At 36.0% G+C, this 24,376-nt stretch overlaps 1 protein-coding gene across 6 annotated transcripts in view; it reads left to right on the forward strand.

The window, feature by feature from the left end:
* The window catches only part of CACNA2D1 (calcium voltage-gated channel auxiliary subunit alpha2delta 1), a 514,151-nt gene that overhangs the window by 466,957 nt on the left and 22,818 nt on the right, over nt 1-24,376 (forward strand). For 3 of the 6 annotated variants that reach the window (XM_032303892.1, XM_032303894.1, XM_032303895.1), the window contains 15 exons: nt 2,392-2,468; nt 3,722-3,742; nt 4,390-4,450; nt 10,878-10,975; nt 13,805-13,892; nt 14,954-15,016; nt 15,657-15,760; nt 16,649-16,735; nt 18,061-18,128; nt 18,532-18,570; nt 20,014-20,085; nt 21,133-21,285; nt 21,369-21,421; nt 23,018-23,073; nt 23,472-23,601. In XM_032303892.1, the coding sequence (XP_032159783.1) occupies nt 2,392-2,468; nt 3,722-3,742; nt 4,390-4,450; nt 10,878-10,975; nt 13,805-13,892; nt 14,954-15,016; nt 15,657-15,760; nt 16,649-16,735; nt 18,061-18,128; nt 18,532-18,570; nt 20,014-20,085; nt 21,133-21,285; nt 21,369-21,421; nt 23,018-23,073; nt 23,472-23,601 (1,170 nt within the window). The remainder of the gene's footprint in view (nt 1-2,391; nt 2,469-3,721; nt 3,743-4,389; nt 4,451-10,877; nt 10,976-13,804; nt 13,893-14,953; nt 15,017-15,656; nt 15,761-16,648; nt 16,736-18,060; nt 18,129-18,531; nt 18,571-20,013; nt 20,086-21,132; nt 21,286-21,368; nt 21,422-23,017; nt 23,074-23,471; nt 23,602-24,376) is intronic. The other 3 variants (XM_032303893.1, XM_032303896.1, XM_032303897.1) reach the window with 1 other exon arrangement.

The following is a 24,376-nucleotide window of genomic DNA, read 5'->3' on the forward strand; positions in this document are numbered from 1 at the left end:
TTCCACTTTGGCATGTTTTCCTCACACATTCCCTACCCAGATGTACCAATTGGGTCCAGATTCAGTCTGTTTTCATTAAAAATACTTCCCTGAATCGGTGTATAAATAAATGCACAAGTAACAGTGTAGAGCAAAATAGAACATCTCTGTTGGAGAAGAAAAGGAAATGGCATGTTTTGACTTAATGAACAAAGTTCCAAATTTCATTTAGTGATTTTTGTCTTTATAAGCCTTGATGTAATTCAGTTATCACAGTTGAATTATAGTAATTAATTATTTTTATAGACTGCTCTTTTTTTCACGGAGAATTTAATTTTCTAGAAACATGATTGAGTTAAATAGTATGCTATAGTACATTTAACTAAGGTAACCATGTGTATGTGAGTCACAAAAACATTGCATGGGCTCTCACATTCACCTGGTGGCTGCTGGCTTTATTAGGCTTTAGTCCTTAGGAGAAAATAAAACAGCCTTGGTCCGCTGGTTTTATATGGGCAGAGACAGCAAACACTGCCCTACGACAACATCATTGATGCAGAATGTTGGTAAAGATCTTACCTGCTAGATGTTGAAGAAAGAACCATTGCCTAGAGATGCAAGTAAATTAACTGTGACTGTATTTTTCTATAAAATGAAGTATAGCTTTTAATAACAGCCTGAGACGTGCAGGCCAATAAAATGTATATTTGATATGTCAGTTTTAAAACTTCTGTTGTGTTCCTCATGAGTTCCAACACTGTTTTTATGGTACGTGAGATGTAACCCAAGCTTAGAGAGTGACGCTGGGGCAGCCACATGATATAACATTATCGGTTTTAATTAGAAGTTTCTCTTAGCGATAAATGCTGATGGAGCAGTAAAAATGTCCTAATTTCCCTTGAGAGGAATTTGTAGGAGACAATCTTCAAATGCCCAGTAATTCTACTCTACATTTTATAAATGGCAAGTGAATCATGAAAGGTCATCTTGCTTTCAGACTAATTGCACTGCTTATTTTAATTTTAATCTCTGCCTCCACTTAAAGGAAGTTACCTATAAAAAGAATGGAGAGATTTTCATTAAATCTACATAACATTTTATTTCTCTGACCTTTTCCCATAAGGACAGTCTATGAATTACTTAATGAAGGAGAAAGATGTGGGAATTGGAGGTAACAAGCATCCACTCATTTTGTTATCTTGACTGCGTAATTAAATCGTAGGAAATAAACCTTTTATCCCCCCTCTTTGTAGAGTGAATTTCTATCATATACCGTTGTAAGAAGGAAAACCTGAAATTCTATTTTTTTTTCCCTGTTCTGTGTTTTTCAATTAAAAAAAAAAGTAGATATTAAGATTACAGTTGGGGCATTCTTCTCAAAAGCCTGGAAAACATGAAACTTGAATGATTTAAAAGATCTGCAAACAGGCAGAAATACTCAGAAGCCTAGAAACACACACCTTTGCTTGTGCATTATGAAACTTGAGAGTAAATATTAAAAATGAGCACCGAGTGTCTTGTTTGGTCATGTTAATCAAGACTTGCTTTTTGAAAATACTTAGTTCCCTGGGAATCTTCTTCCCTCATTTTTTGTACCATTAGTTTGTAATTCTCCTTCAGTATTAAAGCATAGTGAGTCATTTGCAAGTGTAAATGGAGATATGGAATAGTAGTTATGTCCTACACAAATACATTAGCCCTCTCAAGGGTAGAAGAATTACACGCAAAGCGGTTGTGTTATTTCAAACTGTGTAATAATCAAATATTCCAAGGTCTTATATGCTATAAGAACCAATAGGGTGAGCAGGCAGTCTTTCTTAGTGCTGTAAGGGGATCTGAATTTTCTTACCAGCAGACACTAGGGAATTTGCTTCAAGACTATAGTCTTAAAGTGGGAGGTCTTTAACCCTCAAAGGAGTATTTTTCAGATGATTTTATGCATCGTGTCGTAGAAATGGTAATAAACATTTGTAATTTTTAAATAGTGTACATTTGCCAGAGAGCACTTGAACATGGTTTATAATTCATGAAAGAGGGGTATCCAATTAGTATAGTATTTATTTTCTTTAAACGTAACCGTATATTCTCCATCTTTTCTAACACTCCAAGTGTTTCTGTACATGTTCCTGGAAATACAGTACACATGACATTTCTTTCTCAGCTAATTTGCGGGCACATTTAGTAGCTTATTTTCCTTGTGTCTCTTCTGATTCCCTACAATGTAGAGAACTGGAGGACTCTGGATTGCAAGACTGAATAAAGTACTCTATTCGCTGAGTGCATTTTCTTGTCATAGTAATATGTCTCTTCTTTCCCATGAGGAAGATCTTTGGATTTTCCATTAACTGGATGTGTCTTTTTTTTTTTTTAAGTTGTTTGTTTGTGTTTATGCTTCTCTTGTTTCTATTGCAGTTTGGCCTTGGTATTACCAACCTACAGTTTTTACTATATAAAAGCCAAAATAGAAGAGACAATAACTCAGGCCAGATGTAAGTACTGTGAAAGCGACCCCAGAGTCTATTTACCTCTTAGTATCAGATGTATAAATTTGTCTAGATTTTAGAATGCCCAAGGCCTATACATTTTAGTAGGTGTTACTACCAAATCTACAGCAATGATTCTAACCCATTCCAAACATGCAAGGAACAAGAAATATTCTACGTGGATAGAATATGAGCAGGTACCTGGTCTCACTGGCATCCCCACCACCCTACCCTGCCTCGCTTTGTGCTCATAGAATCATTGCAGTGCTGTGTTCTCTGTTGCTGTCATTTTAAGGGTCTGCTAGCTGGTGCAAAATGTTTCACATGGTCTCTACTCATGGCACTGTGCTAATAAGGCTTTAACTTTTCTTTTTCTAATTTTTTCTTTTTTTTTTTTGCATTTGGCTAGAATAATATTGTGCTCCACATCTTCTATTTTGTTTGAATAAGTTAAATTACTTGGTCTTCGGCTTTGGTTTGGCAATTAACTTCCTTCTCATAATCCAAATGAATAATGTCTTCAGTAACTCAAATGGATTATTTTTTAAAAGCATCATTTAGAATGTGGAGTAATTACTAACATTAGTGCATATTTTAAGTCATTAGTAATCTTTGTTTTTAGTGACTAGACTTAGTAAAGTAAAATGACCATCATATCCTTTGTATATCAGCTATTACTCACAACCTAAATTTTTTGTTATGATAAAGTAAAAACAAAAAAATGTGTGTATATACCTTTTATATCTGACTTTAAGTAAACTGTAATTTTTTTTATTCTCCTGTTGGTTCTTTTTTCTCTCTGCAATCCTTGTTCCCATTGTGCTAAATTTAGGATCTTATATTTACACTTTGACTTGATAGATATGATGGTCTTTTTAACAACCAGCAACTTTGCATGAGCTAGTTCTTCACTTGATAAATGAGGGGATGACTAGTTGGTCTTTGAGGGTTGGTGAATGCTTCTGAATATAGGTTAACATCGTCACCATTGCACCTGCATTAAACACTTTGCAAAATAGACCCTTGAAATCGCCACAGTACAGAGAGGGAGCTCTAGTAGTAACTGACAGGACATACCTTCCAGTCTTCAAAGAGATGTCTTTTTTTTCCAGACTTCAGCTGTACATAAATATACCTTTGATCTATGCACAATATTTTTATTCAAGAAAGTCATTGAATAAAATATTGTTTGTGACCCCCTTTGCTTTACCCTCTTTTTTTTTGTTTCCCTGCTTTCTCTTTCTGATGGATTTTCACAGCCAAAAAGGGCAAAATGAAGGGCAAGTATTTTCTTGTTGCTCAATTTCTTTCTGTTTAGTACACTTGACATTTCCACTGATATTTCCATTCCTATTGGATATTATCCTCTGTGCTTCTCATCTGCTAGATTTTCCTCCATGATCACTCAAACCTTAGCAGCAGAAATGGTGGAAAGAATATGCTTGTGTTTTCATATGCAATGTATTTCACATTTAGGTTTTTTTTTGAGGCTTAAATACTTGCGTGTTTTTATCCTTCCACCTACTCATTCATACCTAATATGAAGAATGTTACTAACTAACTAAAGACATTGATGAGTTTATTAAAATCATTTTCTTTACCGTTATATTGATAAAAATTTTATGTTGAGATTTTAAATGAAATAACTCTGATGTAACATTGACATAAAAGATACCATGGTTATGGTATGTTTAGTAAATGGAAAACTTCTAAGACAGCATTTTTCTTATATAACTGGTCTAATTTTTATTATGAAGTTAAAGTGGATTTTATAATTAGATTATGCAGTATCAAGGACCTTTTAGGATAAAGTACTCTTTTTAGTTTTTTCTTAATAGGTTATCATTCTAATGCCTTCATATCGTCGTAGAAACCCAAGATGTATACTCTGGATGGCTTATCTAATCCTGTAACATTATCTTTGCAGATTCTGAAACACTGAAGCCGGATAATTTTGAAGAATCTGGCTACACATTCATAGCACCAAGGTTGGTTTTGTTTTGTTTCATTTTTTTATAACTTGTATGGATAAGTAAGCCTTCAGTCACAGTTCTGAGTTAATCCCGTGCCGAATTATGGAACCAAAGGGAGCAATAACTTTAAAACTGAAGCTATATTCTATTCGTTCATTGACTCAGTAAGCAACATCCTAGGCTAAGCAATGTTCCGACTCCAGGGACATATCAGTGAGTAAGACAGAGGTAGACTTTGCTCTTATTGGAAGTAACAGTGGTATCCATCAATAGTGAAGAACTGGGTATGTGCCTTTGTGAGTACACAGACACCAACATACTCTGTATATATGTGTGTATAATATACACATACACTTGGGGGATATACTGAGATATCTACAGATATATATGTGTGTATAGACATAAGGTTAGAATATCTGAACATCATAATTGCTTTATTTATTTTGAGTGTTCTAATAATGCTCTGCAAAAGCATTTTAATATAGTGACACTTTCTCACATACTTTTTAATATTCTTTTTTCTCTTATAATCCCCCTTCTCTAACCCTAATATACATCTTTCTCCCTACCTCTATTTTCATGTAATTATTTGATACTCAATAACTCAAGTGTTCTTTTATTTTTTTTCTTCGTTCTTTTATTTTTTATAGGTTTTTATTTGATGTTAGTTAACATACTGTGTAATATTAGGTTCGGGTATACAATATAGTCATTAACCACTTCCATATAATACCTGGTGCTCATCACAAGTGCCGTCCTTAATCCCCATTGACTATTTCACCCATCCCCGCATCCACCTCCCCTCTGGTAACCATAATTTTCTTCTCGATCGTTAAGACTCTGTTTCTTGGTTTGCCTCTCTCATTCTTTTCTTTCTCCTTTGTTTCTTAAATGCCGCATCTGAGTAAAATTATACAGTATTAGGCTTATTTTGCTTAGCATAATGCTTCTGTGTAGCTCCATCCATGTTGTTGCAAATGGCAAGATTTCATTCTTCGTTATGGTTGAGTAATATTCTATTGTGTGTACATACCACAGCTTCTTTAGCCATTCATCAGTCAGTGGATGATGCTTGCGTTGGTCTCATAATTTGGCTATTGTAGATCATGCTGTATAAACATCAGGGGGCGTATCTCTTTGAATTAGTATTTTTTTATTCTTTGGATAAATACCTAGTAATGAGGTATTTTGTAAGCTAGCTCTATTTTTAAGTTTTTCGGGAACCCCCTATATAGTTGTCCAGAGGGGCTGCAGCAGTTTGCATTCTCACCAGCAAAGCAAGAGGGTTCTGCTTTCTCCACATCCTTGTCAACACCTGCTGTTTGTGCTGTTGATTGTAGCATTCACACTGGTGTGAAGTGATACATCATTGTAGTTTCGATTTGCATTTCTCTGATAAGTGATTTTGAGCATCTTCCCATGTGTCTGTTGGCCATCTGTGTGTCTTCTTTGGAAAAATGTCACTCATGTCTTCTGCCCGTTTTTAAATTGGATTATTTGTCTTGGGGTGCTGCATTTTAGAAGTTCTTCGTGTATTTTTGATCCCATCCCTTTACCACGTAGGTCATTTGCAAACATCTTCTCCCGTTCCATAGGTTGCGTATTAGTTTTGGTGAGGGCTTCTTTCCTTAGATAAAAACTAAGCTTTTTATTTTGATGAAGTCCAGATGGTTTATTTTTGCTTTTGTTTCCCTCAGGAGACATGGTTTCAAGTGTCCCATATAGGTCTTTCATCTGTTTTGAATTTATTGTTGGGTCTAATGTAAGCACGTGGTCCAGTTTCTTTCTTTTGCATATTGTTGACCAGTTTTCCAGCACCATTTGTTGAAGAGGCTTTTTCCCATTGGATCTTACTTCCTGCTCTGTCAAAGATTAATGGACCATATAGTCATGGATTCATTTCTGGGTTTTCTGTTCTGTTCAGTCGATCTCTGTGTCTGTCTGTGCCAGTACCAGACTGTTTTGATTACTACTGCCTTGTAATGTAACTTGGAGTTCAGAACTATGATGCCTCCAGCTTTGTTTCCCTTTGTTCCTTGGTTCTTAATTTGTACTCTGTAGCAAACACATATAATAATATCAAATTAATATAATTCTATCAATCAATCTAGGCTAAACTATTGAAGAGAAAAGATTTAGAATGGTGTATCAATAATTTCTCACATTTTATTCTTCTTAAAGAAATTACTGTAAGAACCCAAAGACAGCTCACAAAATTGAAGAGTAACTCAGACCATTTTGGGAGGGAATACTTTTTGACAAAACTCTGCTAACAAAGCGTATTTTTGGCTTCATGAGTGACTTTGTCCTTTAGCAGCTTCTCCTGCTTGAATTTCCGTCACTGTCTGATACTATTGAATCCTGGGGGATTCTTTGCCTCCTCTTGCTTGTGACACCCTATTTGGGGGTTCTTCCTCCCTCCCGGGCTGCAGAGTCAGTCTCTTTCATGAGGGTGCTAGCTTAGGCCCTCTTGTTTTTCTGTGTCTTCACACACCACCCATCTATTTGATGTCGATAGTTTGAGGGAATGCCTTCAAAATCCACAAAATGGCCATAATGTCTAGAGACAAAGGAGGCATGCCATTTATTGAGATTACATTATAATATAGGATCAAGCAATATATTTCCAGACTTTAGTCTACATACATATTTCAGTGGGAGACATTCATGTTTATGGAAAACTAACAGGAATATCTCTCTGGTGTGATTCAGCTCAGCATCTCCTAAGCATTTGTCTTTGCTCCCTTTCTTTTATATCTTTTACTCCATCACCAAGTCTTGCCAAACAGAATTTATCGTATGAATATCAAGTGTGTCTGCAAAACTCTGCTGCCTTTCTTCTCATCCAGATCAGTGCTTTCTCAGACCTAAGCTACCACAGCTGCCTCCTACTTGACGTCCCTACCTCCCCAAAGCCCTCTTTACTTCCCAGTCTGGTCTCATTTCTGTAACTGGAGAGAGTTTCTAGAATGTGAATAAAATTATGTTTCTCGTCTGCTAAACGTGAACCAATAGCTCAACAGTGTCTTGTGACACTCTGTACCTTATATCGTAGCTTTCAGCTGCTCTGTTACTGGGTCCCAGTTTACAGTGTGGTCCTTACACTCTAAATCTGGGGCCAGCAAATTATAACCTGTAGCCTCCTGTTTTATACAAAGTTTTGTTAGAACACAGCCATACTGGTTTGGTGCTCTATAGTCTGTGGCAGCTTTCACCTCAAAGGCAGAGTTGATGAGTTGTGGCATAGACCTTATAGCCCATTGAGTCTGAATCATTTATTATCTGGCCCTTGAACAAAAAGTTTGCCAACCTCTGCTCTAAATTCCAAACACATTAAACTTCTCTTGGTTCCTATGTGTGCTTCCCCCCCGCCTCTTAACTCTGGATCCACTAATTTTCTGTTTTGGCCTGCACTCAGGCACAGCCCACCCAGCCCTTCCCAAACCCCAATTTCAAAGCTCCTCGATCTAGGAATTTCCTTACCATTTTCACTGGATTAGACATCCTTGCTGACTGCTTCATTGAATACTGTATTTCCCTTACTAGAGCACCGGTCCATTTTACGTCATTTACTTTCCCCAATAAAGCAACAACTCAATCTGATTGACTCACCATTCAATACCCAGCATCCATCCCACTCATTGCCTGGCACACAGTGGTGCTGACTAAATATATACGGTGTTTGTAGAATCTATAAAGATGTAAAGAATATTTTAAAACTGATTATTAAAATACTTGCAATCTTAACACCTTTTCCAATATAACTGAGCATCTTAAAACTGCTAAAACCAGTTTTAGCTAGAAAGAATATTAGAGGCAGAACAAGACCCCACAGAATATTAACATATTGGTTCATTACATGGTGTAGGAAGTGTTGAAATTAGATGTGATATATTGATAAGACTCTCCTTCCATCTCCGATCTGTTTTTCTCTAGGCAACTTCTTCACCCATCTCTCCCAGTTATTGAATAGTGGACCGGGCAGGCTGGCTTTCTGAGCTATCCTGTTAGACAGTGTGGAAAATATGGCAGAAGTCCCAGTGCTCAGAGAGAGGATAAATGTAGTTCTGAATTCCAGTTCCCAATTTATAAGCAATGACTGTTGAGTTCAGCAAGGATTAACATATGAACCATTTCTGTGGTATGACTGGAAAAGTAGAATTTACCTATGTGTTTAGAGAAGAAGTAAATACTAGAGAAGGGAAATGTTACAGCTTGTGGGACAGTGACGTTCACCTCAACCAATATCTGTTGAACCTTTTGCAGGAATGATTATTTTTACTGCTCCAGAGAACTCTGTAGTAAGTTAGTATTATCCCATTTCACAGATTAGGAAACTTCCTTGCTATTTCAAGATCTAAGTATGTATATTGATTATCAAAGGCTAATTGATCTCGGAAAAACATCCAGTGCCTCTGAGTAAAATATAAATGCATAGAGCATTGTTTTTACTTTTAAAAGTTATGCAGAGGGATGAAAGGTCTAAGTGACTAAGAAATGGAATAATTTGGCTATTTTTCAGAAATGAAAAAGACATTTCAAAGATGGGTTAGAATGGGAACGGAACAGTATGTGATAGCCTGTAATTAAAGCTGATTGTGGGGGGAAGTCCATTTTAGCTCTGTCAGTCATGCAAACTTTCTCCACCCTGTCTCAAAACAAAAACTTCTACGAACTGAGAAGTTTTGTGGTTTTGTGTTTCGTGTGTGTGTGTGTGTGTGTGTGTTTTTAAGTTTGTTTTTGAAGAAGTTCTGACGTTCTCTTTCTACTCTCTGAGGCTCTCTGTTTAGGTGATGGTCTTGCCTCTGAAAATGTTCACTACACAATTGCACTTCTGTCCTCAATATTTGATTATCCCGTATGTTGCATTAACCTAGTTAGTATAATGACAACCTTACATTTATGTTGTTTTCTATTTGTTTTCAATTTCCAAAACACTTAGGATAGCAGTTCTCAAAGTAGGGGGTCTCAAAAACCTGTGGGTTCCAGAGGCCCTCTCAGAGAACCGACCAGGTCCTAAAACAGTGGTGATGTTTGTCTTTTCTTCACATCGACATTTGCCAGGACAGGAGAAAGGCCGTGGGGAGTGGACACCTTAGCAGGAACCCAGGCAGTGACACTAAAGGGTCCTGGTAGCCATTGTAATCTTCCTTGCTGGGAGAAAAGCCAGTCTCACTCTAAAATAGCTTGATGGAATCAGTAAAAATTATTCGTTTTATTGAAACTTTACCCTTGAGTACTTGTCTTTTACTCTTCAGTGGGAAGGAAGTGGGAGTCCTGCTGCATACCAGAGTAACTTGGCTATCTCAAAGGAGAGCACTTGTGTGACTGAATTCAGAGCTAAAATAGGGGCTCCTTGCACTTTTTTCAGGAAATAGAATTTTACTTGACAGAATGACTTAGGTATTCGATGAACATTTTCTCAATAACCAAGTAAGGCTTCTGCTTTGAAGAAAATAACAGTGTTTGTTGCTCATGATAAAATCTGTGCTTTCACACAAAAGTAAGAATTTGGGGGGGATTTGTATTTACTGCATCCCCGTAGTCATCTGGTGAGACTAGTGATAATAATGAATGTGATTTTTCAGTTTTATAGGGAAATGTGTCGTCATTTGGCAGATCTGCAAATTTTCCAATGACCAATTCATGATGCTGCAAAATCGGGTTGATTTAAAATGTAACGTAGTGCACTGAATTTTAATGGCAACAGTACAAAAAGTTCATTGCTTCAAATTCCATATTACAACTAACTACCAAGAAATTACTAGTAATCAAGTTTTGGTATATTATTAAAAAAAAGAAGAAGAAGAAGAGATACAATACTTGGGAAGCATATAAAATAGTTCTGTCTTTTCCAACTGCATATCTTTAGGAGAACACCTTTTTTTCATGTGCCCAAATAGAATCTTGCTGTTGCTAGAAGAAAGTATGCCTCTGCATTCAATTAAGTCCCGGAATTAGAGATTTGCAAATAGGTAAATCAATGCCACTTTTTTTTTCCCCGATAGGTTATTAAAACACACACACACACACACACACACACACACACACACACACAGTAATTTCTCATAAAAATGTTAATATGGAATGGGTTTATTCTGGATATTTAGTGAGTATTTTCCACTTTCTCTGTTAATTTCTATATGGAAACTCCAAATATACAACATACATTGAAAATAGTGCATTTAGAACAACAAAAGGTAACATTTGTTGAGCACCTGTTGCCAGAGGGCAGGTGCTTAATATATATTATCCACACTACTCGCCTCTTATTGTCCAAGTTTTGTTCCATTATACAGAGGAGGAAATGGAAATATGAAATTAAACAGCTTGCAAAGTCACAGAGGTAGTAAAAGTGTTTTTACTTCCTCTGGTGGCTGTGTACTTTAAAAAAAAAAAAGTTGTGGTTTTCATAGCTAATGTCTTAAATTTTTTTTTTCAGAGATTACTGCAATGACCTTAAAATATCAGATAACAACACTGAATTTCTTTTAAATTTCAATGAGTTTATTGATAGAAAGACTCCAAACAACCCATCCTGTAAGTATAGATAGGTTTGTAGTAATTATTTGGTGTCATTATTACTGTATCCAGTGTGGTCAACTCTTGCTTCAGATTTGTGTGTTAGCATGCTGGCATCTTGACTTATGTTTAAATTTTTAATGGTAAAATGTAACAATTTGACTTTTTATATACGAAAGAATTTTTATTTCATTATGAAGGAAAATGACATTTTCAAAGCCAGGTGATATATTCCTACAAATGTTTAAATGTAAATAGGGTATCCTTTATCTTGGCTCTTTTCACATTTAAGGAACTTAATTTTGATGATAGATACACACACACACACACACACACACACACACACACACTCTGTAGCCTCTTCTCATTTATTTATTTTAAATTCAATTAGCCAACTTAAAGTACATCATTAGTTTCAGATACAGTGTTCTATGTTTTGAAGGCTTTTCATTGCATTGTTCTTGCTATACAGAAGAAAACATACAACATGTTTTTATTGATGATCTCTATCCTCCAATTTATATAAACAGTTTTAAGATGAGAATAAAAACAAGGCATAAATTAAAATATATCACTTAGTGTCTTCTGATCAATTTACAGATGCTTCTATTTTATGAAGTTGGAACAAGTTGGAGTAAAAAGGAATTTTAATAATTATTCTTTAACCACTACATTTGTCTTTCAGAGAAATTTACATCAGTCATACTATAAAACTTAATAGAAATTAATGGATTCTTGGCTTTTAAAACACTTAAAAATCTTAACTGTTTTCTTACTAAAAATGTCCTATAAAAATACTACCATGAAAAGATGCAGTGGAGCTAGGTAAATGAGAGGAAAACCAACTGCATGGCAAAAATTTCCTTAATAAATATAACTTGGGAAAAAAAAATAAAAAGTAACAGTAACTGACTTTTGTGTCCTTTCCTCCTCCTCCCTGCATCATCACTTGTTCTCCTCCTGTGCTTTTTATTTTTTTATTTTTTTTTAAATTTTATGTATTTATTTGAGAGAGAACACGAGCAGGGGGAAGAGGCAGAAGTAGAGGCAGAAGCAGGCTCCTGGCTCATTCTTCAGATGGGGCTCCATCTCAGGACCCCGGAATCATGACCTGAAGCGCATTTAGATGCTTAACCTCCTGAGCCACACAGGTGCCCCTGTGTTTTTCTTTTTTTTGAAATCATTTCCCTCAGGAAGAGTTAAAGAAAGCACATCCTCACTTATAAAAAGTGAACTGAAGCCATCTCTCAAATTTAAATTTATCTCATAAAATGAAGGAAATTCCTAGTACTACTCACATTAGCTACCAGAATTAGAATGAGCTACTCTGAAAACTGGTCATGGGTAGAGCAAACCCCAGAGCCCTAAGTAGAGAGTAGTGGTGGGATCCCGGCTCAGTGGGGATTAGACTTCTCCTCTCCCTCTGCCCCTCCCTCCAGGTTGTACATGCCCTAATAATAAAATCTTTAAAAATGTAGTTGTAAAATTTTTATTTTCCTCTGATAGTGTTTTATATTGTAGTTTAGTCAATCATGCTTCAGCTCAAGTTATTAAAAAGTGCATAAAACTAAAAGTATCAGTGATTAAAATCTAAATAGTTTCTTTTTTAGGGGTTCAGGCTATTTTAATTTTGCTTTTATCAAAGTACTTAATCCATCCGAAAAATTACAATTCTCACTGTTTAATTTATTCTCCTACATAAATGTTTCTGCTATAAAGCTGTTATCTTCTTCATATCTACCATTATTTTAGAATATAAAAATGAGATTATGTGTGTGTAAGATGGTAGAGCTCAATACTGATAATCTCTTGATGTATGCAGCAGATATATTTCAAGACATATTTTTAAATTACAGTGTAATTAAAATATGAATGCAATTATGAAATAACTCGCAATGCTGATTTAGATTATAAATTAGAATAATGGTCTCATTTCTTTGACCTAAAAGGATTTGCAGCAATTATATCTTTCACTTTTCAAATGGACTGTTTTTCAAAGTGATTCATTTTCTGCTATGATAAAAATAGTTCCTAAAATGAGGTCTAAAATATGGATTCAGCTGATCCTTTAAAATTGGGTGAAAGATACATTAAAAAGTATCAACAAAGATGTTTTCCAGTCTACTCGCCACCTCTTGTAATAATAAGATCTTAAGACGCCCTATTCCTTACCTGAATAAAATGAAATTTTATCAAAAAATGGGAAGTTTCAGAGGATACTTGGAGCTATTCAGAGTTTTGTGGGCTTAAAATAGAGGATCCAAGAGAAATGAAAAGGTGAAGTTTTTGTTCAAGAATGTTTGTTAATTGACCCTTGGTCATGGCCATCTGTCCCTCCATTAACTGTGAACTTGGGCTAAGATGTCCTTTGGGTATTCCAGAAATGACAACCTGAAGCCTGTGGTCTTTGACCGTTATCTGCAGATTCTGTGTTATTTCGTTCCTTGGCCAAAACATACAAACAGAAAACTATACATATTATATAGTTTTATATTTATATATAAAATTGTCCATTAAATTATGATTGTTTGGAATCCCCGTACTAACTTAAAAAAAAAAAAAAGAGGAAGCCTATTTCCTCAATGTTTCTTAAAGTTTACAAAGTATTTTTCATTTAGAATTGGCTCTTCTATTAATCCTGGCCATAGCCTGAAAAATAGGGAGGTAAGATGCAGAAAGTTAATATTTTAAAAAATGCAGAAAGTTAATATTGGGTATATTTTGTAATTCACGGAAATATTATCCACTCTTAAGTTGCTTTTACAAATAGAGAATGTATTTGTTTCATTAGTATCCTAATGAAGAAACTATGTGGATGTAATTGAGGCTATCCTCTTTCTGTGTTAGGTAACACAGATTTGATCAATAGAGTCTTGCTGGATGCAGGCTTTACAAATGAACTTGTCCAGAATTACTGGAGTAAGCAGAAAAACATGTGAGTATTTGTTCTTATTAAATATATATGTGTGTGTTTGTGTGTGTGTGTATAGCATCTCAGTTCAGTTTTTCCCCAAGAAATTTTTGGAAAATAGGTCTCATAAATTTAGACTTTATCATCTATCATTAATAACAATTTCCTGAGAAAAACATCTTCCATTTGTTGACAACTTACATTTGCAGCTGTGGGTGTGTGTCAGGACAAACACATTGCCCTTGCTTAGTTTTCTCGGCTTCTATGCTGCAGTGTGACAAACCAAGTTGGATAGGCGTGTTAGGGTTTCAGTGTTTGTGATAGAACAGGGCTCCCAGTGAACGCTCGATAGACCTCTTAATAACACTACCATATACCCAGTCAATGAATTAAGAATCCGATTAAGGTTCTCATGTACGGTCTCTACTCCATTTCCAGTCAGTCACCAAATGCTAAATATTCCTAACAATGTAGCCCTGTCTCCTTCACACCCAAGTTCCTAATTTTGCATTTCTAAGAAATGATAGCAACTGTTCTTTCTGCCTGTAGGGCTTCCAACTCCACTCACCCCTGCATGTCCTACTCTTAAAATGCAGTTCCGGTTGCAGGATAAAGTTGAAGCTTTCTGGCATAGGTGTCAAGATCATTGATGAACTGACCAGTCTCAAGAAGCTGGTCCTTGAATCTTTACTTCCTGTTGCTTCTTACCTTATGCCTTATATGTTTTCATGACACCAAATATTATCACACTCTTCATAGGCTTCCCCTTAACATTTACCCTTGGCTCTACGTGTAGGAGCTTCCTGCTCCTGCTGTCATCTCTGCTAATTCAAAATGCAGCTGTATTCTTCCTTACTAAGCGGTGTGTTCCTTGAGAATCCTCCATTTCCCAGATAGTTTCACTCTAAAATCATAGTTTACATATATTGATACATTTACTTTGTCTTCCTTTATTTTAGGAATTCATTTTATTTCATTTATTTATTAGTTATTATTACTCATTTATTATTACATCAACACCCAAATTATTATCTTACGGAGAGTAAGTGGAATAAAAAATTTCCTTCTTCTGTCTTCTGTTATAGCAAGGGAGTGAAAGCGCGGTTTGTTGTGACTGATGGCGGGATTACCAGAGTTTATCCTAAAGAGTAAGTTCAAGTAACATCTGTAGAAATCGGTGTATTACAAGAGACTACTCTAGGCTATGTACATTGCTGTGTAAGGAAGCCATTGTGTAGAGAAACTGATTCTTAGATTAAAATGGAGTCACTTAACCTATGAACAATATTTTTAAATGCATATTTCTTTTAAAATGCTATATGATTATTCAGTGAGAATTTGGGTATTTTGGGTATTTATTCCAAAATTCAAAAGAGTTTTTTTTTTTTCCTCTGTAGACACAAGCTAACCTAAATGAACATAATGGCCATCGTCTATGGACAATGCTTCCACAGCACTTCATTGTTTTCACTGTTCTGTGGATCTTATCTCTTATCTTGAGAACAGTCTGTAAAGTGAGCTGGGGAGGCTTATTACTGTAAACTTGACCTATTAGCTGACTTGTACATAATTACCTGCAGAGCAAAACTAAGAGCTTTTTCTGATTCTAAGTATCGTTCTACGGTGATGTATTGCTTATTAATGAGTATCATTTATACCATCCGTTACCACTGACTTACTTAGACATACCTGAGATGTAGGCATATCTGTAAAATTTCATGATGTTCATGGCAAAGTAGGTTATCAGGCAGATTAAAGAATAAAAATGATGAGCCATTTTCTCCTTAGGGCTGGAGAAAACTGGCAAGAAAACCCAGAAACATATGAGGACAGCTTTTATAAAAGGAGTCTCGATAATGATAACTATGTTTTCACTGCTCCCTACTTTAACAGTAAGTACTACTTGGAATTCAGCATTCTCAGTTTCCTTTCTTATTAAAACAAATTATTGTTCCCACCTGCTTGCCCCACCATATATTTTAAGTTAATTGCTCAGAACTGTCCTTATTCAGTATATACTCTGTATACTCTGTGCATGACATTGGAAAGACAAAAGCATCCACTTAGTTGAGGAGGTAAAATGCCTACACAGGAAACGGCCAGTAATGAAGAGATGGCATGTCTCCAGGCATGCATAGTACATAGCAATATGCGTAGATAATCCTTTGTTTCACAAACTGCAAATAGTTGATGAGTGTTTAATGACTTTCAAAAATATAATGAATCCGTCAGTTTTAGTCCAATATATTATTTATGAAATTTATCAGTAGCCCACATGCTAAAATAGTTTCCTGGGTTCTGCCCCAAAACCTTCCTAATTTAATCCCCGAGCCTCTCTGAGGGGAGGTGTTATTCATCCTCATGTTCACAAATGGGGAAACAGAAGTTCAGAGGTTTTGGAGTTTTGTCGAGGAACTTTGGTCTTCTAAAATGCAAAGGCCATTTTGTGTTCTAAGAACACTCTTTCCACTACACTTCAGTGGTCTCCCCAAGATTTTGGCAAATGTCATGAAGCAGAGATTTGGCAAGCACCCATTACGTTGTAGAACTATAATTCCCATCCCCAAGTCAGTTCATTCCAAGATAACTCATGGACACTCCCCTGAGGGAGTGGTATGTAGAGAAAGAAGAGGGAAGAGAGGACTGACTACACACCTCCTAGTTACCTCTCTGCTCTAGAGTACTTAAGCGAAACACTATTCACCTATTAAGAGAAATTCACTATTTGATGTCTCTCAACAGGACTGTTTTCCTTTTTTAGTGTTGCTTTTCTTTTTTAGAAAGCGGACCTGGTGCTTATGAATCAGGCATTATGGTGAGCAAAGCTGTCGAAATATATATCCAAGGAAAGCTTCTTAAACCTGCAGGTAAGAGTGTGTAGTGTATACAGACACATGACCAAGATGAAATGTGACCTAGTATTTGTATTAAAAGTTTGCAGTACTTAACCAGGAAGGTCAGCAGAAAGCCTGAAGCAACATAAAGACAAAGACAGACATCCAAATTTGTAAAAACATAAAATAGAATTAGTTACCTCTGAGACTGGGGAAGAACAGAGTTGATACCGTACAGAGGGGAGGGATTTTCGGTGCATGTGTTTATGCAATGCTGACACAAACTCATGGAGTCAAATCAGAGTTCTAAATGCCAGACTGGTCCAGCACCTCCACTCCATAAGTCTGTCCTACAAGGTACTTTCAAGGACATGAAAGGGTATTCAGCCAAGGATGTGAGCATCTGTAATAAGTTAAACAGGAATAATAATAAGTATTCATCTTTGGGGGAAAAGATAAATAAGTTCTGGCATATCTATACTATGTGACTGATAAAATGGATTAGGTAAGAATCTTTTTTTTTTTTTAATAAAATTACAGTAAAATAGAAAAATGACTTTTCTTGATAAATCAAGAAAACAGAAACCTCATAAAACTGAGCATCAGTGGGAACTGGAAGTAGACTGGAATAGTGGATGCAATAAAGGAGAAAATTCTCTTTTCATTGTATGATACAGTATCGGAATGTTTAAGAAAGCATACTTTAGGCCAGATTGGGATGGTCGATAGCCTTCCTGCTCCTGAGGGCAGTTTTACCCCTCACTGTTTCAATCACCAACTCCATCACTAACTTACCCCTTCGGGGGCTCATTTACTCACTCATTCTCCCCGTCCCTTGGCCTCTCACCCTTGCACTTCCTCTCTGTCCTGGTGCATGCATTGATAGGGCTAGGGAAGCCTCTTAACACAATCTCCTTGAGTGATCTCCTATGGAAAGGCTATTCCTGACACTACCCACTTTTTTTTTTTTTTAGCTTACTCTGTATAGTAGTTAATTGGCCAGGTTGTAGCCAATGAATAAACTATGTTGTATATATACATAAAATTATTTAATATTTTAGAAGCTGTTAACATTACTTCTTGATGAAAATTCCAAGAAATAGATCTTTGTAATAAACACTAGATTCAACCCAAATTTAATGCTAAATTTTCATACAGCAAATATTATATGGCTCCTAAAATTGCCACTTTTTAAATTGAATCAACTTTTCAGGGTATAGCTGCAATTAATTTAATCTCAAGAAACTTAAATTTGCCTGCTCAGGAATACTCAAATGTGAGAGGAAAAATAGATACTAAGAATCACAGCCATATTTTTTAAAATATATGTGTCAATTTCTTTTCACATCATTTTTCAGTTGTTGGAATTAAAATTGACGTAAATTCTTGGATAGAGAATTTCACCAAAACATCAATCAGGGATCCGGTAAGATTTTTTTTTTTTAATGTTTATGCTATATTCCATGTCAAATGCAAATAAGATACTAAAAGTAAAATCTTAAAAATGGACAAAATAAATTTTCAATGCTCCTAAATTGAAGCAGAACTATAAATTACTATTTGGGGGAAGATTTTTTTTTTTGGTTTAAATTAGTTAATAAGAAAAATATTTCAATGTTATAATTTGAAATGCTCGATAGCTATTTGATAGTTTTATATCTATAAAGTTACTTTTTATGATGGGCTAGGCTGTCATGTATTCTTACTTTTAGACTTGATAAATTATTCTAAGATTTTTAACCTGGTAATAGTATATTATTTAATCTTTTTTTAAGTAAAAATGTGTGACAATAATTATATTTTTGTCTAATTATATATTTTGTCTTCAGTGTGCTGGTCCAGTTTGTGACTGCAAAAGGAACAGTGATGTAAGAAAACTTAAAATTTTTAACTGTAATTTTTTGTGTTACCATTGCTAGACTTTAATGCTAAAGTTGCTAAAATTGCAGGAATTTTTAAATAAACATTAAAATATTTCTTTATGGAATCTTGAACTAATCTTAACATCCTTGTTACACGCTTGTAATTCCTAAAGTTTTTTTTTTTAATTTTTATTGTGTTATGTTGATACCATAAAATACATCATTAGTTTTTGATGCAGTGTTCCTAACCTCATTTTTAAAAATAATCACATGTTAGGTTTTTTAAAAAGCCTGTTTCTGTATGGACTCTCTCCTCTACAATCTCAGTTGTGTTTAATCTCACGACCCTGAGATGAGGTGCTGAGCCACCCCGGTACCCCTAAATGGGCAGTTTCTAACCCAACTGTCCTTTACTGGTTCTTCGGGCAATCTTCCCCTTTCTTTCATAATTTACCTGTATTTGGTTACACTATAGTTACAGTGATGAGAAAACTTTTTAAGCCAAATTTAGGAATTGTGTTTTTTTAATCAAATTCCACTTACATGGATTGGATTTTACATTGTCTTCTGTTACTTCTGTTTCTTCGTCAGCTTTTCTCAAAAGTTAAACGTTCTCTAAGAATGACTATATTAATTATTCCAAGAATAAAAGGGATGAGTTCCACTATTTTCTTCCAGTCTTCTTATATGTGTATATTTCCAGTGGTTTATATGATCTTATCATTTCTAGTCATGCAAAAGTATCAACCAATCATTTTATAGTTTCTCCATTTTACCTAGACTTTATAGACTGTGAAGACTATTTTCAGAGCCAAGGTTTTTAGGACGCTGCTTCCACATTAGGAAAATGGAGTGCATATGTCCTCAACTCTGAGAACAATGTTTTTGTTATTTCGTAAAATAGAAATTATTAAACTGATTCATGCATTTAAACATGATATAAACTGGGTGGGAACTGATTTCTGTGATGAGCATTTTTTGTTTTGCTTTCTGATTTTAAATCTAAGTATCCTCATGCTGCCTTTTTTTTTTTTTTTTTAAGTCTGAAGCATGGTGACTACAATGCATTTTTAAAGATATGTCTTTTCAAAGTATTAAGCATATGTTTATACATTCTTAAATATTTTGGTTTATCTAATTTCCTGGATCATTTAGATGACCAAATGGCAACAGGAGTGCTATTTGGAATGGCTAAAGCTTATTTATGATTTGTTCTTAGGATTTATTCATATTGAGTTGACAGTTTTAACTGGGTGGGTGTTGGGAATATGAAGCTCTGAGAGTTTGATACGAATCTGTGCATGTCCTTAATTTATTTCATCAAAATATCTTGGTTATATATGTTTAAGTGGAAGCTTTTTCCTATTTTTGTTATAGTCATATCTACCTCCAATGGAATAATGATATGTATTCTCAAAATGTGGGTTGTTGTTTTAAAAATTTCATTAGGTAATGGATTGTGTGATTCTAGACGATGGTGGATTTCTTTTGATGGCAAATCATGATGATTATACGAACCAGGTAGGTACCTGACTGGGACAAAGTGTACTTTCCAAAGTGTATTTCCCTGATCAACATTACAAAAGTCCTTCAAACCATTACAGGAGTTAAAGAGTTGTTATAATACTGCCATAAAATAAATTTTAAAATGCTGAATAAATATAAACCATTAATAAATACATTCTAAATACAGTTTCCTAATATTAGTAGAATTTCCTTTCTAGTACTAACAGTTAACATTACAACATGTAGTTGAGAATTTTAACATGAGAGGAACTTTTTGTCCTTGTTCACATTAAATATTAATATCTAATTTAATATATGGCTGCTTTAAACTGATGAAGTTTCTGTTCCCAAATTTGCATGTTGGCAGCATATAAGCTAATTGGCTCCCACAGTATTTTAAGCAAATTAGAATTAGTTGCCAACTTACTTTGTTTCTGAATCTACCTTTCCAGCTTCTCTTTAAAAAGAAAAGATCTCTCAACAACGAGCATTTTCTTGTTTATTTTAAAGATTGTATTTACTTACTTGAGCGACACCATGATAGCACAAGGACGAGCAGGAGGAAGGGCAGAGAGGGAAGGAGAAACAGGTTCTCTGCTGAGCAAGAGCCTGACCCAGGGCTTGATCCCAGGACCCTGAGATCACGACCTCTTGTTAAGGCAGAGGCTTAACCAGCTGAGCCACGCAGGCGCCCCAACAATGAGCATTTTCTTAACTGGCCATGAGCCTCAAGTTTGCCCCTTGAGGTTCCTCGTCTTTTTCCAGTCCCACCCCTTTCTCTCAGTTATGCTCCTTTCCTCTTCCCCACAGGGAATCGGATTGTGACCTTAATGCTTAGTCAACCGTGTCCATTCTTTCCACAAACATCACACAGAGCCCCCGAGCACTGAAAGCTCCTCCTCTTCACTTCTTTCAGAATGTCCCTTTCAGCTCCCCGGCTCTGGTTTGTCAGCCCCAGAGTAGTTTCAGTTCACAGTTTGTCTCACTGATCGTCGTGGCAACAGTTGGGGTGTACCCATGTGGCGTCAATTTGAAACTTTCTTATTTTCCCTTCTGTACTAGATTGGAAGATTTTTTGGGGAGATCGACCCAAGTTTGATGAGACACCTGGTTAATATATCGGTTTACGCTTTTAACAAGTCTTACGATTATCAGTCAGTGTGTGAACCCGGCGCTGCGCCCAAGCAAGGGGCAGGGCACCGCTCAGCATACGTGGTCAGTAACGTCCCCACCCCGGTTCCTCTCCAGCAAACGCTCAGCGTCCATTCTTGTAACGACCATTTCACTCTATTTTCCAGCCGTCGATAGCGGACATACTACACATTGGCTGGTGGGCCACGGCTGCTGCCTGGTAAGTCACTATTTTCACTGGTACTGAGAAAGCGCGTGTAAAATAGTAACAGATTTGATGGCAATGCCCACTTTGTGACATGTGTGTCATTATTACGGGAACTCCTTTTTTTCATTTCTAAGTCACACACTGATCATATTTACAAATAGTTTCTCCTCCACGGTCAATTTAAAGCAGTTACAGTTGTTTAGTTTTTCATACGAAAACAGGGTTTGTGCCTGCACACTCCAGCCTCTTCAGAGATCTGTTGCCGCTCTCTTCTGTGTTCTCTGCACAGTCCACTCTTCACATTTTAGGTCTATGAACCTATAAAAAGTTTTTACGTGTTGCCTTTAATATCCAAATTAGATGTCTTTGTGGATCCAATTCAAGACATCCTGACTTTTCTCTTCACCTCCTATTTGTACAAAGGCAGGCAGAGTTTTAGAGACATTGCTGAAATGGGTCTGTCTGTCTTGTCACCGATTGACCCTCCCTTCCTCCTTCTACACCTCACTTATACTCCACCACCTATGAAAAGAAGACATTTCAACTGTTGGAGGCACTGTGGAGAGTCTGTAAGGTCAAATTTGTCATCGTTTGGCTCTGGTCAGTCAAGTAACTCAATCTCCTTTTCGGTCTGGGATCCTTTCTCCCCCTTCGTTTGTAGCCTTTCCCTACCATATCGTCCCACCCTTATTCCGTGTGGATTCATCTTTAACGTTCATTTGATGGTGAGGCTTCCCCAGCTGAAATTAACTGGTCGCTTTCATAAAGTGGAATAAAGATTTTGTGTTAACAATCCGATTTTTTCTAGGAAAAAAACCCTGGAAAATGGTGCTTTTTATTGTGACACTGGTATTTATATATTAATTGGCTCATATATTCTAAATATCATAGTATATGATTTTTTCCAGGCCAGAATCTACCTCTCACCCCCCTTTTTCTAACTAAATTCAATTCCAGGTAATTCTGTACTATTCTATAATATTGGCTCAATTCTCATTTACTATATAAAACTGAAATGAACTGAATCTACCTTCTCGCCCCCCCCTTTTCTAAATTCAGTTCCAAGTAATTCTATACTATCCTATAGTATTGGCTTAATTGCCATTTACTATAAAACTGAATTATACTGTGTGCCCTGGATCATAGGTATATTTTAGTTTATGAATGTCACATTATGTATCTCCAAATATATTCTATATTGTCAAGTAAAGAGTTCACAGACCGATGGCACAAGATTGTTTTTGTTTGGTCTTCTGTTTTTCTCCACCTCAGAGTGTTAAAACTAAACTAAGGAAGCACTCCTGAACATGAAACCTATGTCATGAACTGTTGACACCAGAGCTACCACTCCTCCACGATCACGTGTCTCCTTAGGTCTCTTCACCCCTGCGTATCCCTCACCTGGTCCTGAACATTTCTGACTTCACAAAATTACACTGTTCTGTAAAATTTAAGAAATACTTATATAAAAATGTTCCTCAACTTTCTATTGGCCAATTCTCCATTCTTTTCTTAACAGATGCAAAAGAAATGTGTACAGGCAAAATTGCTCAGGTTTTATTGTGTAGTTTAGATTTTGATCACTAATCATTCATATTTACAACTTAGGTCTATTCTACAGCAGTTCCTCCTGAGTCTGACCTTTCCACGACTTCTTGAAGCAGGTATGCGAATACTCAGCTATTGTCATAATAATTAAAATTTTGTTTTGGGATGTGCTGAGTTCACCCAACTCAGTGAGAAAATATGTGCATTTGTGTCTATGAAAGAGAGAGAGAGAGCCCACGCATTTGGTAGGTTGGAATCTCTTTGCCAAAACTTACTCATGCTTTGGCAACCTTTTTTAAAATGTCCTATTGGCCTCCATTTTGTAACCTCCTATTTATTGAATTTATTGTTATTTATTGGGCATCTGTTAGGGGCTGCTCCTGCCTTATCCAGCAATAAACAAGCCACGAAGAGCGTCCACTTTTATACCCTTGCTTTTCTCTTTGAGGCATAAATGTCTGGGCATGGACCATAGTATCTCCTCGTGGTGATCTGTGTTTTTTTTTCCCCACAGTGGAGATGGAAGAAGAGGACTTCACGGCTTCTCTGTCAAAGCAGAGTTGCATTACTGAACAAACCCAGTATTTCTTCGATAATGATAGCAAATCATTCAGTGGTGTATTAGACTGTGGAAACTGCTCCAGGTAAACATGTCTTCCTTTCAGGAACAGTCCTAGTTCACTAAGAAACTGGATTCACTTTTATAATCATTACAGAAAATGAGGGGGATTATTGTTCACATCGGAGAGACACAGGACCATTTGTAGTTGAAAACAGATCTTTAGTTTGGCTGTAGGTTTTTTAAATTTGCCTTCTATAGATTCATCCTGAGTGGCTAAACTGTCAACTATCACAATAGGATCCTGTCAACTATCACAATAGGATCCTGTCAACTATCACAATAGGATCAAAAAAATTGCACTAACTTTGAGGCAGAACCTAGAAAATTTTGGTTGTATTTTACTATATTTTTGTCTAAAAGGACCCTTCTAAGAATTTTTCTGAAGTCATAGAATTAAAGGCACTGACTGTAATAATAATAGAATTATAGTAATTCTGAGTGATTCTAAGCCAAATATATGATCGATCGCTATTTACATTTATTTACTAAGTAGTTTTACAGAAGGGTATTCTGGGGAAGGAGGTGTTTTATTTCTAATTGACAATTGAATGCATCTTTGAATTAGGATGAAAAAACTAGGAGAAAAATACTACTTCCTAAAAATCAAGGTTAATGTTAGTCACCAGTAGGCATAACACATCCTGAGTAACTTTTGGAAGAGATTGAGAATTTCATTTGGTTGTGAGGGATGAAAGAAAAAGGCAAGGTGGGATTTTGCAAAGTTTTGAGAGAGAGCAATCCCCCGTGTCACATGATCCCTGAGAACAGAGCAGAGAGGCACAGATTGGGGACACTTG

Source organism: Mustela erminea, chromosome 11 (assembly GCF_009829155.1).
Source record: "Mustela erminea isolate mMusErm1 chromosome 11, mMusErm1.Pri, whole genome shotgun sequence".
Lineage (NCBI taxonomy): Eukaryota > Metazoa > Chordata > Mammalia > Carnivora > Mustelidae > Mustela > Mustela erminea.